An 18,031-nucleotide genomic window follows, 5' to 3' on the forward strand; every position below is an offset into this window, starting at 1 on the left:
CCTGCTGACCTGCCCTGTGGATTTTGAATTTACCCTGTGCCTTCAAAATCATGTGAGTCAACTCCTTAAAATAAGTCTTTTTCTCTCCCTCTTTGTGTATATACATATAAAGATTATGTATGTTGTGTTCTCCAGAGAATTGTGACCAATACAGCTGTAGAAAAAGGGGCCGCTTTAGCACAAATGACAAACGTTCTAGGGCATTGCGCCTGTGTGCTCAGTCGCTTAGTTGTGTCTTTGTGACCCCTATTGACTCTTTGTAACCCCAGGGACCCCAGGAGCCCACCAGGCTCCTCTGTCCAGGGGATTATCTGGGCATGAACACTGCAAAGGGTTGCCATTTCCTCTTCCAGGGGACACTCCTGACCCAGGGATCAAACCCACCATTTCCTGTGGCTCCTGCACCGGTAGGTGGATTCTTTACTGAGCCACCTGGAAGGCCATTCATTACATACTAATACAATCAGCAGGCGTGTCCCGAGAGCATTCTAACCCATGCAGACAGTGGATGCTCTGGATGCCTAGTCCTGGGAGAAAGCTGCCAAGTCACTGTCTGGTTAACTGTCCAGTTAAAAAATGGAAAGAGAAGCATCATGGACTTCTGGTCAACAAATGCCAGTAGGAAAGGTCCAGGTACATGGGTCTAACTGCAGGTTCTTCCACCCGAGAGTGCATCGGTCTACACGTTCCACATAGAAAGACACCAATAATGCAGATGTGGCAGGTGACTGAGTATCACCTGCTCCTACTTCAGGCTACAACTCATCCCAGTCCTCTTTATTTAAAAAAAAAATTTGTATTGGAGTTTAGCTGATTTACAATGTTGTGTTAGTTTCAGATATACAGCAAAGTAAATCAGTTATACATAAACATATATCTACTCTTTTAGATTCTTTCCCCATACATGCAATTACAGAGTATTGAGTAGAGTTCCCTATGCTATATAGTGGGTCCTTCTTAGTTATCTATTTATTCTAGTGTGTATATGTCAATCCTAGTCAGTCCAGACCTCTTAATACAATCTCTGATCTCTGGACTAAACTCACCCTGCTTAAGCAGGGCTGCGACAACAATGACTGATGGCACCAGCACAAGTTTGCAACAATCACTTGATAATCTGTATCTATATTTTAGGAATTGGGGGATTTTGGAGAACAGAAATATTTCTAAGAATAGTCCCAAAAGAAGTAATAGCAAGTTTTTGAAAAAGTAGGCCCTCATAGTGGTGTCTTAGAAAGATACCTGGGTTGATCAACAGCTAGGAGATCATAGAAAAGGTCAGAACCTGAAATGGAACCTTGTTGTTTTGTTACTTTTCCAGGACTAGTGAGAAAGTCAGTTCCATCTGCTTACTGGGAAGTATTTAATTTAATCTGTATTTTAGTTGCTTTAGCTTTGCCAATGGCTTGAATGATTTCCACTGGGAATTCATTCCTACCATTTGGCCACTGATCAAGCTGTTAGTAAACAGAACACTCTTCCAAATACAAAAATGATTTCCTCAATCTGCTTTGTTTTGCCTTTTGCTTGTTTTGCATTTTAATTGTATTGGACATATGGTAGAGAATCCTTTGTTTAAAAGGGGAAGGTATGATAAAGATGGAGATTCAAACATAAGGTTTTTCATTTTTGATATGTATTCACAAAATTCCCTCTTTAATCCCTGGGACAGTTTCATCTCAAAATGTGGAAGGCATGAGGAGAGAGGAAAACAGGGATTCTGTCACCATTCCTGTCCCATAGCTGTGATGAAAAAGGCTTGGGGGAAAATGGTTGTTTCATGTGGAAGGCCAGAACATTTGGAAGAGAGAAACAAGAATGGATGAAGAGCTGTTCCATGAAGGTAAAGTTTAGGATTTATTTTCAACTTTTATGTTTTGAGTTCAAGGTCTTACCACTCTCAGGGAAAGTGTCAGTCACTCTGTCGTGTCGGACTCTTTTGCGACCCCACTTTTACGAGTCCACCAGGCTCCTCTGTCCATGGAATTCTCCAGGCAAGAATACTGGAGTGGGTTGCCATTCCCTTCTCCGGGGGATCTTCCCGACTCAGGGATCCAACCTAGGTCTCTTGCATTGCAGGCTGATTCTTTACTGTCTAAGCCATCAGGAGGACCCTCCCTCAGGGAAGAACAATTAAACAAATGCCAAGCTCCTAACTCTAGTCTCCTAACAGGAACAAGAATCTTCAACCGTACTTCCTTGTCAGCCAAGTCCAGAAAACATGAGAAGGAGGCAAATAGAAAGAGAGAGAAGCAATCATAAAACAGAAAGAGTAGTAACTGATTTGCTGACCCCAGGCCCTCCCACAGCCAGTGAGTAATATTTGAACACAATCCACACAGTCTCTAATTTGTATTCTGGAGGAGAAGCCAAACACTATCTTAAAGTGTTTTTAGGGTACTGTCTGTTTCTAGGAATAACATCATCTGATGTTCTTTAAGACCCAAAGGACTTCTACTGATCAGAGTGATTATAGATTTAAAGAAGAAAGACCATGTGAGTAAAAATTCCTATAATTCTATTTCTGCAAGGCAGAGTGATATTGGCAGTGGATGCCAGGACCTGTACTGAGAATTCCCCAGGACGTGAAAACACTGTGAGTCAAGTTCAGAGGCAGAGTCCCAGGCTGTCTGGGGATGGTTGTTTCTGTCTTCGCTTCAGCCTGTTTCTGGTAGACATGGATTTGTCAAAACCTTGTCTATACTGCCATACTTCCTTCTAGTTTTACCAGATTTCCTTCCTTAGATCAGATGAGATTTTCAAAGCTTACCTTCTAGAGTACTGACACACTGCCTCTCAGAAGGGTGAGTGAGGCGAGGAGGGCCTGGGACAAAGGACTCCACGAGTACACAGTACAGAGTGCCCGGCTCCAGCCAGCTGAACACCAGAGTGTGGTTTGTCACACACTGGGACCACTAGGATAGGGAATTGCAAACACAGTTAGAGCCAAAAATTTCCAGCAACCCCCAGACAAACAATGACAGAAAGAAATAAAAGATGGAGGTACCAGTAAGTCCTTCACTATCACTATGAGTTTTCTTTTTAGCAACAGCTTTAAAATAACTTTTCCCTTAAGCTTGGCAGGATGTGGTCAGGAACTGAACAAATTGTGGGAACAATTCTAAATAATGACATAGGAGGGATTTCTTATTCAGCTTTGTCCTGTGTTCTTCCTAATGTTTTTTTCTTTCTCGGAGAGTGACTGGCAGATGTTAAGCAAGCAGAAACTCTCCATCAAAGTGAGGTGGACAATTGCTCTACATGATAGCAACAACATCATAGCAGATACTTTCTGTAAGGAAAATCTGAAGGTAGCTCTTTAAATTTCTATGCATCACCTTCATCTGTATCCTGCAAGGCATCACTTTTGAGTAACACACTTTCCCAGATTCACATGCTGGGAATTTTAGAATCAGGGCTGCATGTTCCAGCATTAGCTTCAGAAAGTGACACAGATTACAGGTCCCCATTCCATTTCAGGCTTACCGTTCTATTGGATTTAGTATTATATATAGACACATTATACTTCAGATTAGAGTATATTTGTTGCATGGAAATAGAGCTTTCTTCTGGATTTTTCTTCCACTTCTTTGGAGCCGTCAGAACAATAGAAATGGATTTCTCATCAGTAGTCAAAGCAACCTCTGGTGGGCCAATTTGTGCTTAAAGGGGAGGGGAGAGGGAATTATCATGTTCAGATGTAGAAAACACCTTGGATGAAGCTACAGTATAATTCTACTGGGATCAAAGCTCTAAACCCCATCTTCTTATTTGAAGTGCCTCAGAATGCTCACCTAGACCCAAGTTATACCAAATTTTGAAATAATCAAGTCACAGACTCTGATACAGTGTTAAAGCAGCTGATTTACTTAGTCACATGCAGTTCCTAGTTACTTAGATAAACAGTACTAGAGGATAGTAAATACAATTAAACGTATTTGCAACACTACTATGACCTGACATTATAATGTGATAAATAACATTAATCAGATGTGATGTGTTTGTAAAGATCAGCAGTGGAGAAATGAAGCACTGCTAAAGACCTTTGGGGATGTAACCTTGGGAGAATGATCTAGAACAGAGATTAGCAAACTTTTATCACAAAGGTACAGGTTGTATTTTAGGCTTTGCAGGCCATGTGATCTCTGTTGCAACTATTATTTATATAAATGTAAACACCATTCTTGTCCTGTAGAAAAATAGAAACGAGTAGGGTGCTGTATTTAGTCTGAGGCTCTGGTTTGCTGACTTCTGATCTAGAAGGGCAGCAAGGGAAAGGTGCCAGCTCCAGAACTCAGGGAGCGCTTGTAAATGTCATCTTGGCAGCTCTGAGTGGGTCCTCTATGGCTGAATCAGTCTTAGATTGGGGATGGAAAAATTTAAAAAGCAAATACCAGGAAGATGTTGCCTCATTCTGAGTTATACCTAGAAATTACGTCATCACACTATCTAGTTTATAACAAGCAGAGACTTAGTTTGGTGATCAGAACAGTCTTTTGTTAAACTTATTTTTAATTAGAGGATAATTGCTTTACCATGTTGTGTTAGTTTCTGCTGTACAACAATGTGAATCAGCCACAGGTACACATATATCCCTCCCTCTTGAACCTCCCTCCTGAAAACAATCTTTAGTCACCCTGTGGGCATATGTCAAATAGTTTCTAAAACCGCAACATTAAGATAAATCTGTCAGTTGTTCCTGAAATTATACAGTCTCAATTGAACAATAAAACAAAATTAAAATTTGACAGTTTGGCCTCTAGTGTCAATTCTGGATCGGGGAGCAATTTGAGAGACACTTGGTCAAACCTTTTTTTCTAAAGATGAGGCTCTGAGATACAGTAAGGTGAAGTACCCAGTATTGGGCCGGTCACTCCACCTAATGGACAGAGCGCAGAAGAGAGCCAAGCAGAGCACTGGGATTTGGACGAGGCTATGTATGAGGCAGAGATTGTTACATTAGGTCAGATGAACTTGATACTTATTTAATACACGACTGAGCTACTTACTTTCTAAGAAAGGATAGAATCGTCCAGTTTCTGCCCATTTGGAACAATTTGTTCCCCACATGGCCTTAACTTTAGCATAATATTGATGTTCATAGTCAGAAGTTTCAGCAGAGAGGTCACAGTAGGTCCTACTGATATTTCTGCATTCAGATTTATTCAGCCATTTCTTTTGCCCATATCTGCTGAGAAGAAAACTGTGAATCAACAATGAGGTGCTCTCCATGCTTTACAATAGGAAACAAAAACAGTCATTATATAAAACTGAATGGAACTTAAGACCTTCTCTTCAAAACAACAAAAGTGCCTGTCACTGAGATAAAAAAGAATCTACTTTTGCTGCTAGCAATTTTTTTCATTAGCTGTCAGGAGCATGAGTCAGAGTTTCTGTAATCATCTTTCCTTTCTGTGAATTATAATGTGGATAGTACATTTGAAAGCATGTATTTTATTATTATTCTTGGGCTACAGTATAAATTTTACAGATTGTGTGATCAATTTTTCTATGTAAGTTTACAGCCCACATGCATACCAAGGTCAGTTTGATGGATATTTTTTGTTTGTTTGTTTTGGATGGGATGTTTTAAGAAAAATTACTTTTTTTCTTAGAAATTCTTCTTGACATTTTCATAAAATTTAAAAATATACTTGCCTTCAAGGGTTCTAGGGAAAATTCACTAGGTTGGAGTTCATTTCCAAATCTGCATTTTCGATGATCATAGTGATAATGATGATACAGACTAGGTTGTTTATATAGATTTTTCCTCTCCTTTATCAAAAACATAACACAGCAAATAGGGAGGGGGGATATTTCTAGCACTTTTCAGGTGGGAGAAACTGAGGTATTGAGAGTTTAAGAGACATGGGATGAGCCAAGTGTAAGAGACAGGGTTGCAAGAGAGGCTACTGAAAGGATTAAAGCAGGCATGTTGGGCTATTACGTGTGTCGGGCTATTAACTCTAGTGGTAGCGGAGAGAACGTGATCGGTCATGAGTGTCAGACTGAGGAACAGTTGAAGAGAATGCTGCAGTGGTCCCAGAGGAATATGTAGGTGGATTGTACAAGTATGGTGACAGTGGAATGAACGACAGGGCAAAAGTAAGAAATATTAGGAGACAAGACTTGGTGACTGAGTGCACATAAAAGATGATGGAAAAGAAGGTGTTAAGCATTACATCTCTTTCTGTCCAGGATAGATAGGTAGAATGGTGGTAACATTTATCCAGATCAGGAATGTGGAAGAGTGGGTTTGAGAAATGGGGAGTGGGGGACGGGGAGAAAGGAAAGACGAGTTCAGTTTTTGACACGTTGAGCTTAAGATATGTGTGAAAGGTATCTGAATGCAGGTGCCCGGAAGGAGCTGGAGCTCAGCAGAAAGGTGTGCGTGGGAGGTAGGGATTTTGAAATCAGTGACATAAAGCTGCTCATTGAAGGCACGGGCATGAATGAAATTATCCATGGAGACAAAGAAAAGCCTAGGATAAACTTTCAGGAGCATCAACATTTAAAGGTGAGATACAAAGTATCCTCAGAAATAGCAGCTAAAGAGGGAGAAGGAAAAAGAAAAACAGACATCACAAAAGTCAAGGGAAGACCATGTGTTGAGGAGGAGAAATTGCCAACTTTATCAAGTGTTGCCAAAGCCTAAGGGTATCTTCCCTTTTCAGAATATGGCAACAGAGTCCTGAAAGTAAACATCTCCTGTTTCCTAAGTACCATAGTTACCAGAAAACACTAAAAATGTAGTTAGATCTAGGGACATTACTGGCCGTCCAGTGGTTAACACTTTGTCTTCCAATGCAAGGGGTGTGAGTCTGATCCCTGGTTGGGGAACTAAGATCCCACATGCTTTGGCCAAAAAGCCAAAACATAAGACAGAAGCAATATTGTAAAAAATCAATAAAGACTTCAAAAACGGTTCACATAAAAAAAAATCTTGAAAAAGATAAAAAGAAATAAGAGTTTGTTGACCAATTTCTACAATTCAAGTAATCACCATGCCAAGGGGCTTGCACACTTTTGTCACCTTCTGTGATGGTGAGCCACAGAAAGAAATACATTTCACACTGTGACACAGTTCATACATATATCTCATATACTAAAACAAAGGTTTTATAAGATCATACAACTTCACTACATGCCAGGCACTCAGTTATTTTATTACTCTAATCCCCTCCACACCATCCTAAACCTTGGCATGCTAGTTATGTCCCTCAAAATTGATTTCATGGCTCACCAACAGGTCTTGACTAGTGGCTAGAAAAATACTGCCATCGCCTATGTGACCCTTTCTCCTCAAACTTCCTGACTCTGCCAAGGCCAGTGCAGCATCCCATGATAGGTGTTGAAGGAGAAATACTCTTGACCAAGTTCTGGATATAATGCTTTGTAAGTTTGACAAGCTGATAGACATGAATCCCACAATAAATGCTACACCAATGATGTTTATCCATGCCCAAAAGTCATGTGGGGCTCTAGGTGGTCTCCGACTGCTTTCTGGTAACAGCAGGAAACATTTATCAAGTGCCGTTAAGCATGATGCGTGCTTAGGATATGAAAGCTTTATCTCATTTAATTGTCATAATAACCCTTGGAGGTGGGTACCATTGTATTCATCCCATTTTACAGATGAGGAAATCGAGGCTCAGTGATGTTAATGGAGCTGCTCAAGTTAGTCTGACTAGGAACAGGCATAGCGGATTTGAACCGCTTTCTCTGAGGCTAAAATTTGTGCTTTTAATGCTACACTATATTTTCTGCATTAAATTCCTCGCGTAGATATAGTTTAAACTTTTGCTAAAATTTCATCTTTTACTTGGAAACAAGCTTCACTCAAAAGTAAAAACATATAATCTATAACCAGCCAGGTCCACAGCCTGGCTGTGAACCCAGGACTGTTTGCCTTCGGAACCGAGCGTGGAATCTGTTGGTGACACACACAGCCCTGTATTCCTGCCCACCATCCACATGTACAGGGGCTGTAAGAACTCCAAAATGGAAAGTTTATTTTCAAATATTCTTTTTTGAAATGCAAATAATCTAAATTATCTGCTCTCAGAGCAGTGATGACTCTCTTTTTTAAAAAATCCTTTTCTGAATCACACAAACACATGAAGAAAAGAGCAAGCTCCTTGCTCCACCTATTGGAAAACGAGGCAAGGGCACACTCATGAGCCATTTCTCTTGACAGAGTGATGCCTCTTCCCTAAAATACTGGTTCCTGAGAAACTCAATGGCAATGAGCATGAGGTTCCAGATAAATGAGGTCATTGTGAATAGCAGCCAAAGTCTTCTACTACCTTTAATGGTCAGAATATTTTTTTTCAAAGACAAAAACGACATTATTGTTTTTATTTGTAAATATGGTACATTTTTTAAACTCACACAATGAAAAAAGTATAATGGAGAGATAAATAAATTACCCTGAAGCCCATTACCCCAAAGCATTTGGTACGTGTGATTCTGTACATCTCACTGTGCTTATATGTATCCAGAAGAAGGATTCAATAATTGAATACATAGACAAAAACTCGATTATGCCATACTTATGATTTTAATAAAAATAGTAAATTTAATTTGATTTGAACTTTAATGAGAAAGAAATTAAACTGAAATGAATCACTGCAGTTCAAATGTTTCATCACCACAAGATATTTGTTCTTAATATCTTTTAATAAGATAGTTTAAATTAAGAAAATCATATATGAAAGATATTGAAAGTTTAGTTATTCAAATGATAACATTTTCATTTTGGATCACATATAATACCTTGGTGCTATAAAAGTCAGTACACGTACAGTCTTTCCCCACCTTATGATTTGCTATATTATTAAGTCCAAACATTCAAAGAAAGTTCTGTAACCACATTTCTCATTACTGTTTAGTCTTAGTTCTACATTTAGGTGGTTTCAATGCATGCTACTCATCTTTTTTGCCATAATCTTGTCATTATTAAGGTTCTTTAGGTTCATTTTATCTCTTTCAGTTGGAGATCCTCTTTAGTTAGTGTTTCCCTTCCAAACCCTCTGCAAGAAAGTTTCAGTGGAGCGATATCCCAAGTTCCACCTGCTTGAAAATACATTTGTTGAACTTGGTAGGAGTCTTAGGTCACAACTATATTTCCCTCAGAAGATGTATCACTGCCATCAGCTGAGTGTTACAGATAGAAATCATTGCTTTTACTATGATGGTTATAAATCATGTCATTTTTTCAAAGTTCAATAACTTCACCAGGATGTCTTCCTATTATTTTTATTAAATTTTCCTAGTCAGAGCTTGCATTTACAATATGCAATTCCAGACAGTTATTATTACCTGTTCAATTATTGCTATCAGCTATAATAGATTTTTCATCTCCATAAAACATTTTTATTTTCTATCTTCTTCCTAAGTTCTGCCATCTTGCTTTTAAAAAAAGTTCTTCCTCTTGGAGTCTTAGAATCTTCTTTTTGACTGTTTATCTCTTCTTTGACATTTACCATTAGAGACCATGTTGTTTATAGACTCAAACTACAGACAATTACTTGTCTGAATTTTCTTTCTATTTCCACAAGAAAGCTTTCAGGAACTTTTAACTTATGCTCATTTTTTTTTCTTTCTCCCTTTCAGTAATTAGGGATAGGCTGCTGGATTCTTTGGGACAATTACTCTTTGAAGGGAGCAGTTCTTTATTAAATACTATGTAAATGGGTATGGGGGTGACAATCTACCCCACACTCGCTCATCATTTTGCATTCTTTCTTGTTTGTCATGAGTTTTGAGGGAGAGGTGAAAAGTGGAAATGTCCATTCATTACTATCTTTAATAAAAACCATGAGTTGTACAGAATTCTGTAGTTTCACTTAAAAATACCCTGTAATTCTAATAAGTTTACATGTTTCAGAGGTGATGGATCTCCTTGTTTGCTCAGCCACAGAATAACATTTGATCAACTTCTTTTCTTCATTTAAATATTTCCTCTCTTGCCTAAGCACTCAACACTCTGTTTACATGAAGAAATTATTGTCTAATGTAATCTAACAAAACATAACAAGATAATTTAACAGTAAATATCTAAAATCTCTCTTTTTCTTCAAACACTCATTTAATAGAATAGATGGTTTGTTAATCTTTGCATAGGATTCTAAGTCTTGCTTTTATAAATAAACTGAAGGAAAAGAATAGACTTACATGAAATACTGCACAGTGTAACTAACTTCCATGCCTTGTAAGCCCTCTGGGGGGTTCCACTGTAGGATATTCTTCATGTTTATGGATATGAAGGCGACATTTGTAGGTTTAGGCAGATCACCAGAGACACAGGGAACTGAAAAAGGAGCAGAGAGGAATTGAGGGTTAGTGGAGAGAAAGGAAGACCTAACCTGTGGTGGCTGGTCTCTAGATACAGACCCCAAGAAGCAGTACCTTCCAGTACTTGTGCTCTGTGAATTTCCTTCCAGCCCGACCTGACTTCATGACCCTCTTTAACCAACAGAAGTGATTCTGAGACTGAGCCTTAACAAGGCCTGTGAGCTTTCACTTTTGCTCGTTTGAAAGCCCTGAACTGCAATGTAAAATGTGGGCTACTCTGCTGGACAAACCATGTCGAGAGGCCATATGACAAGGGAGATGTCCAGCTGTCCTAGCGTCCCAGCTGAGCCCAGCTTTCCAGCCAAGGAGCCAGAATGAAGCCACTGTGGACACTGTAGCCCCATTTGCCTCAGACTAAAGCTGCGTGAGAGGCTTTGAGAGAGGCCAGCAGAAGAACCATCCAGCTGAGTCCTAGTTAATCATCAAACCGTGAGAAATAATAAAATGATTGTTTTAAACCACCTTGCTTTTCTGAAATAAATTACCCCCTGAAATGTGTTGTCAGTCATTAATGTTCAACGATGCAACAGAAATTTTGATTAGAGTTTTGTAACTGTTTAAGTGATCCTCTAGAACTGCTAAGTGGTGGTTTATTTGCTCAGCTGTGTCTGACTCTTTGTGACCTCATGGACTGTAGCCTGCCAGGCTCCTCTGTCCAAGGGATTTTCCAGGCAAGAATACTGGAGTGTGTTGCCATTTCCTTTTCCAGAGGAACTTCCTGAACCAAGGATCAAACCCAGGTCTCCTGCATAGCAGGCAGATTCTTTACTGACTGAGCCACCAGGGAAGCTTAAAATGCTATATCAATTATCAAAATGTTACAAACTCTGTATCCTAAAGGATTAATTTCTAGAAATCTACTGTAGAAAAATGATTAAAAAATAAATATTTTAATAGTTTAAATAAAAGTAATAATTGGTTAAATACAGAGAATTAATAATGTGACAACAATATCAAAACACTAAACACTTTTCTCACCATACCATTCTATTTTTTGAAAATAAAACATATTTCATTATAAATGTTGTGAACCTCTTTGCAAGTTTACATTATGGATAAATCATGTGTATTGCCACAATTTTGGTGGCCAGTCTCCAAGATGACCTTCAGTAATCCCCTCTTCCTGGCATTCACAGCCTGCATATTCCCCTCTCACACTGTAGCTGGGTTGGTCTATGTAACCAATAGAGTATGACAGAAGTGAGAGTACATCATTTCCAATATTAGGTTATAAAAGATACTGTGGCTGGCATCTTGCCTTCTCTCTTTTGGATTATTTACTCTAGGAAAAGTCAGTTGTCTTTTTGTGAACAGTTCTCCACAGAGGACCTTGTGGCAAGTAACAGGCCTCCAATATATGTTGAAGAATTGAATGAAGTTTCTTGCCACAAACACATGAAAAGATGCTCCATATCACTCATTATCAGAGAAATGCAAATCAAAACCACTATGAGGTACCATTTCATGCCAGTCAGAATGGCTGCAATCCAAAAGTCTACAAGCAATAAATGCTGGAGAGGGTGTGGAGAAAAGGGATCCCTCTTACACTGTTGGTGGGAATGCAAACTAGTACAGCCACTATGAAGAACAGTGTGGAGATTCCTTAAAAAACTGGAAATAGAACTGCCTTATGATCCAGCAATCCCACTGCTGGGCATACACACTGAGGAAATCAGAATTGAAAGAGACACATGTACCCCAATGTTCATCGCAGCACTGTTTATAATAGCCAGGACATGGAAGCAACCTAGATGTCCATCAGCAGATGAATGGATAAGAAAGCAGTGGTACATATACACAATGGAGTATTGCTCAGCCATTAAAAAGAATACATTTGAATCAGCTCTAATGAGGTGGATGAAACTGGAGCCTATTATACAGAGTGAAGTAAGCCAGAAAGAAAAACACCAATACAGTATACTAACACATATATATGGAATTTAGAAAGATGGTAATGATAACCCTATATGCGAGACAGCAAAAGAGACACAGATGTATAGAACAGTCTTTTGGACTCTGTGGGAGAGGGAGAGGGTGGGATGATTTGGGAGAATTGCATTGAAACATGTATAATATCATATATGAAACGAATCACCAGTCCTAGTTCTATGAATGATACTGGTTGCTTGGGGCTGGTGCACTGGGACAACCCAGAGGGAGGGTATGGGTGGGTGGAGGGAGGGGGGTTCAGGATGGGGGACACGTGTACACCTGTGGCGGATTCATGTTGATGTATGGCAAAACCAATACTGTAAAGTAATTAACCTCCAATTAAAATAAATAAATTTATATTAAAAAAAAAAGGCACATTAGTGAGCTTAGAAGTGGATCCTCCAGTCCCAGTCAAGCTTTCAGATGACTACAGCCTCAGCCATCTGTACTCTCATATATACTCTTGACTATACTCTTGTGAAAGACCCTGAGCCAGAACCACCAGATAAGCCATTACTGGACTCCTGACCCACAGAAACTGAGAGATAATATTTGTTGCTTTAAGCTGCTAAGTTTTGAGGTAGCTTGTTACACAGCACTAGATAGCTAATACAACAAAGAGTCTAAAACTTAGAGAAACTAAGAGAAATTAATCACTTAAAACACAAGTTAAATGGAGGAAGGAAAAAAATGGTTCCCTTCATTTCCATGATGTTATAAAGGACTACTGCAGTCACAATCTTGAAAAATGTTCTATTTAGTAGTTTCATTTCATCTTTATGAAAAAATTTTAAAAACCAACGAGAAGAATGAAAACTTCTTAGACTTTTAATTACAAGTGAGGGTTACAGCAACAATTTGTTGAATTTTTTAAAAAATATAAATGCTTTGTAAAAAACATTATATTGAGTTGGCCAAAAAGTTCATTTGGTGTCTTCCACAACATCTTATCATGAACTTTTAAGCCAATCCATTAAATACACTAATAAGGATTCAGAGTAGTAAACACCTTTAATAGAAATACATTTTAAAATGGATGTTGCTGTTTGGTACACTATTTCTGGGGGAAGAATATCCTAGCTTTTAGTCCTTTAGATTCATTTGGATTGACATTATCTTTTAGATTTCCTAGGCAGAAAAGATATCAGTTTTGGATATCCTCTAGTCAATAAATCAAAGCATGACCCCCAGGGACAGCCCTAAAATAACAACAACAACAAAAAATCTGAAGACATAGGGATACACCACTTGAAGATGGAAGATTAGAGTGATACATCTGTAAGTCAAGAAGCCTGGCTACTACCAGAAGCTAGGCAAAGTGAAGAAGGAGCTTCTCTCAGAAGCTTTAGAGGGGCATGGCACTGCCAGCCCCTTGGTTTCATATTTGTAGCTTTCAGAACTGTGAGAGAATACATTTCTGTTGTTTTAAGCCGTCCAGTTCATGGTACTTTGTCATGGCAGCTCCTGGAAACTAATACAGCTGCCACCATGTGGATACATAATGATGAATAAGCGGGTATGTTTCTTTCCTTGTGGAGATTCCAGACTAGTGGGAAGAGAGACACCATTGACAAGTCAAAAATCAGACAAGCACGTGGTGACCCAGCTATGGAAGAGAATAAGGTTGGAGTAGTGGGTCACAGAACCTACTTAGATAGGGGCTTAAGAGTCAGCTGTGAGGTGGGAGGGCAGTGCTCCAGGCAGACTCCAGAAGTGGGGAAATGCCAATCCAAAAATACCATGCCCTTGGAACAGTCAAAAGGTCAGTGTGGCTGGAAAAAGTGAAGGCTACTGGCCATGTTGTGATTGAAGTTCAAAGGGGTTAGATCCTCCACCGCCACCCCTGTCTTTGTAAACACTGGACAGGAAGTTGGGATATAATTGAAATACAGCAGAAAAGCACTGATGCCTTTTAGGCAGGGGAAGTCAAGAGCCTATTTGTATCTCAAACGGATTACTTCACTATTGAGAGGAGAAAAGATTGAATGAGGGCAAGAATAGACCTGGAGAAACGGGTGAGACCACAACTGTAGCAACCCTAGTGAGGATGGCTGAGCTGGCACCAAGACGCTGGCTGTGGATATGGAAAGTGGGGTGGCAACAGCTTGGAGCTCTATTTTCAATGCAGAAACAACAGGAATCTGTGATGAATCAGAGCTATGAGAGTCTTATCGGGTGTAAGCTACATCAACAGATGAGGATTTATTCAGGAATATTTGCCCTTTTGAGGAGAAGGCAATGGCAACCCACTCCAGTACTCTTGCTTGGAAAATCCCATGGATGAAGGAGCCTAGTAGGCTGCAGTCCATGGGGTCACTAGGAGTCGGACACGACTGAGCGACTTCACTTTCACTTTTCCTTTCCTGCATTGGAGAAGGAAATGGCAACCCACTCCAGTGTTCTTGCCTGGAGAATCCCAGGGACGGGGGAGCCTGGTGGGCTGCCGTCTCTGGGGTCTCACAGAGTCGGATACGACTGAAGCGACTTAGCAGCAGCAGCAGCAGTAGCAGCCTTTTTGATGATGCAAAAGAATGATGGAAAATAGAATTAGTACTTGTTTCTGAGGGGGAGAAATAGCACATTAAAAAAAAAGCACAATCGATAACCAGTATTTCCTCGTGGTGTTTTCATCTTTACAAAGTCGTAGGTACTATTTGTTTCCAGTTTGGAAAAACATAAAGAAAACACTCCTGAATAAATATTCCAACTGAGATAAGTCATTGTCTTAACCTGCCAGTACTGATAAGATAATTTAGTCAACATCCAAGTGAAAATATGTCATACCCACATTGATATCAGGAGTCATGTGCCGATCTGTGAGTTACAAAAGCACTTTTGTTCACATAGATTTATGTCCTGTGAGTACAGATCTGAACTTCTGAAAGTCCTTCTATTTAATATCACAATCAAAATCACAAAGGTTTTGGATTGGTACACATAATTTTATTTCTGGGAGTGCTGTACCACTACAACCTTGGTTTGGTACAAGGGTCTCCACAGCCTGGTCTGGCCTCTCCTTACGGTATTCAGCCAAATGCACTACATTCACTAGTCACAGCAAATTACCTGCAAACTCCTAACTTGCTTAGCATTTTATACCCTTTATAATTTTGGTACTCTCTCCCTAAATATCTTTTGGAACTAGAAGACGCCCTATTTTCCCTTGTATGCCTCCATTCAATGAATACTGGCCTGTGCTATTCTAATGACATGATTGTGTTGTGATATTGTGGAGAGTATGCATGGTATACCCTAAAAGGGAGTGGGCATTTCTGATGACAGTCACTGGGGAGGAGGCATTTCTTTCGAGAGAAAGTGAAATTCAGAAGACCTCAGAAAGGGACCAGAATTTTGGGCTCCCTTTGAGCTTCCCTGATGGGGGTGTGAATGTTGGGCAATGGGAGGGAGACTTGAGGCGGGGTCCCCTTGGATTAAGGGTAATTAAGACGGCTTCTGCAAACTAGCGGTTATCAGTGGGGAGGGAGGAAGGGCAATACAGGGGAAGAGAATTAAGAAGCACAAACTATTATGTATGAGATAAGCTACAAGGATATATTGTACAACACAGGGAATACAGCCTATAAATGGAGTGTGAATGGACCAATGAACAACAACAGAAAAGATGGCTTACTACCCTAACAGAGCTGTGAGGGGTCAGCAAGGAGGACCCACTTAATGATCTCCCAAGTAATGATGAGTTAGCTCTGGCTTGTAAGTCATGTCATTTAGACTTGTGTTCCCTCTTTGTGTTTATTTTCCTCTCATTATATCTTGGCCTTTGGGAAAGCCTTCTAGCCCAGCTTCACCTATGTTATAGCACCATAAATAAAAGGTCCTTTGTCTCCTCTTGGGTCCTTGAGTAGAAAGAGAATAGATAAATGGTATTTGAAATGAGTAAGTCTTTGACAAGTTCATTAGTGGAGTTTTACAAAGTGTGGCTGCTGCATTAGTTCCAAGAGTTATCTTATAGTTACCTTTCTGTAAGTGTAATGAAATAGTATAACATTTTCCTAATGGCCTCAAAGATAATACTAAGGTCACTGTCTAAATATGTTGCAGTTTCAATCATATGCCTGACAGTAAAAGGTATTTCTATTTCATTACACTGTGGGAAAAAATCAATGCATAAATTAGTACTCGATGAACACCAGTAAAAAATGGCGAGGTTTTCAGTGTGAACTCATGGAGGGTAACTGGTCTCATGGTTATCCAAACCTCTCTCTTCTGGGGCTGAGACTTTCTGACTTACCCTTTATGGACAATATATTCATGCACTCCTGAGGAAAACCACCAGACTGTAAGAGGCTGAATAGTCAAATGTGGCAACTTCTGGGGACTTCCCCTTGGGGCCATTCAAGTTTCACAGGCTCATTAACTTGGGAACCTCAGCATTGAGGAAGCCCTGCCCAGCTCGGCCCTGAGAAAGTCTCCAGCCCCATCTGTCTTTCTGCAGCTGAAGCAGTGAAGCAATCACCAGGCTCTGAGCTGTTTGACACAGGGCACCATGTCTTACAAGACCCTTTGTATTCCCAGTGCCTGGCAAGTACTTTTGAACTGAACGAACCAGGGACTGCTTGGCTCACATACATCATGAAGACAGAGCAGGAGCCAGGTTCATATGAACATCGGAACGAGGGTGATACAGTGTGAACTACCAAACCTTGACAGCTTGAAACAACCCCGGGAAACTTGCAGTGTACACAGGGGATACTCAACATACTTTTAATGAAGGAAGAGCAGCTCATGGCAAGTGGTTGCCACGTACTGTAAATGTCTTTCAAAATAGGAAAATACTTTACTACCTTGTAAGACCAAAAGAAGAGAAAAAAATCACCTGACTGAGTTTTCTGTTGTGGGAAATGGGGTTAAGAAGAGTTGATGTACAAAATGGCACCAGAGGGCGATTAATCAATTTCAGGAAGCAAAGCTGTAAATATCTCATCCCAACCTCCACCAAAGGAGAGCTAAGCAGTGTCTCTGCCTTCCAGTGGATGAAGTATTGTTCTAACTTCATCACGCTAAAAGGAAAGGCATATTTTCTTTGGTCTTAAGTTTTAAATTATTTCTCCTGAAAAACATGAACTCTTCTTTCCTCCTTCCCCAGCCACTGCAATTATATTTCAAGTGCTCTTAAAAAGTGAGTCGTCTAACCAACACTGAAAGCGTGATGCAGGAACTATTTACCTGAGAAAATATATTTAACTGTCTTCTATGAATGAGAGAGTACGGTTTGGAGTTAACATTAGTTCCTCGATTATCTTTCTCTACCAATTCTGCTACTATTTCCCTATTACCGCTTAGCCCATTTGCTGTTGTGCTTTAGTACGGCCTCTTCTTTGTCTATGATAGGACTGCTCATTGTTATACAGGGCACGGCCACCTGCTCTATCTCATTGGCTTCTAATAATTGTTTATGTAAGTAGGTCAGAGAGAAGTCATAAGAACAAGAGTTCTAGAGCCACACTGACACCTGCTCCCTGCTCTCTGCTTACCTAAGCTGTGTGCCCTGAAGTAAGTTATTTAGCCTCTGCACTCAATTTCCTCATTTGTAAAACGAAACAATATTATTATCTGCCTCACAGGCTTGCTGGGATGATTAAATAAGGTTCCTAAAATAGTGCCTGGTACAAAGAAAGAACTCAGTAATTATTAGCTCAGCCTTGTCCTTCATGTGCTTCCCTGGTGGCTCCATGGTAAAGAACCCACCTGCCAATGCAGGAGACACAGATTCTATCCCTGAGTC

General features: G+C 39.9%; 1 protein-coding gene across 16 annotated transcripts in view; it reads right to left on the reverse strand.

The window, feature by feature from the left end:
* IL20RA (interleukin 20 receptor subunit alpha) overlaps positions 1 to 18,031 on the reverse strand; it is a 32,881-nt gene that overhangs the window by 4,299 nt on the left and 10,551 nt on the right. For 15 of the 16 annotated variants that reach the window (XR_015132424.1, XM_086316586.1, XM_086316598.1 and 12 more), the window contains 4 exons: positions 10,177 to 10,312; positions 5,010 to 5,188; positions 3,487 to 3,662; positions 2,771 to 2,915 (listed from right to left, as the gene is read on the reverse strand). Coding sequence is in view for 15 of the 16 variants with exons in the window: in XM_086316586.1 (XP_086172712.1) it covers positions 2,771 to 2,915; positions 3,487 to 3,662; positions 5,010 to 5,188; positions 10,177 to 10,312 (636 nt within the window). In the remaining variant the exon portion in view is untranslated. Of the gene's footprint in view, positions 1 to 2,770; positions 2,916 to 3,486; positions 3,663 to 5,009; positions 5,189 to 10,176; positions 10,313 to 14,552; positions 14,668 to 18,031 lie in introns of those variants that run through there. The other variant, XM_086316600.1, reaches the window with a different exon arrangement.

The sequence above is a fragment of the Bos grunniens genome, chromosome 9 (assembly GCF_055505025.1).
Source record: "Bos grunniens cultivar Pamir isolate PY7600 chromosome 9, Bosgru_T2T1.0, whole genome shotgun sequence".
NCBI lineage: Eukaryota > Metazoa > Chordata > Mammalia > Artiodactyla > Bovidae > Bos > Bos grunniens.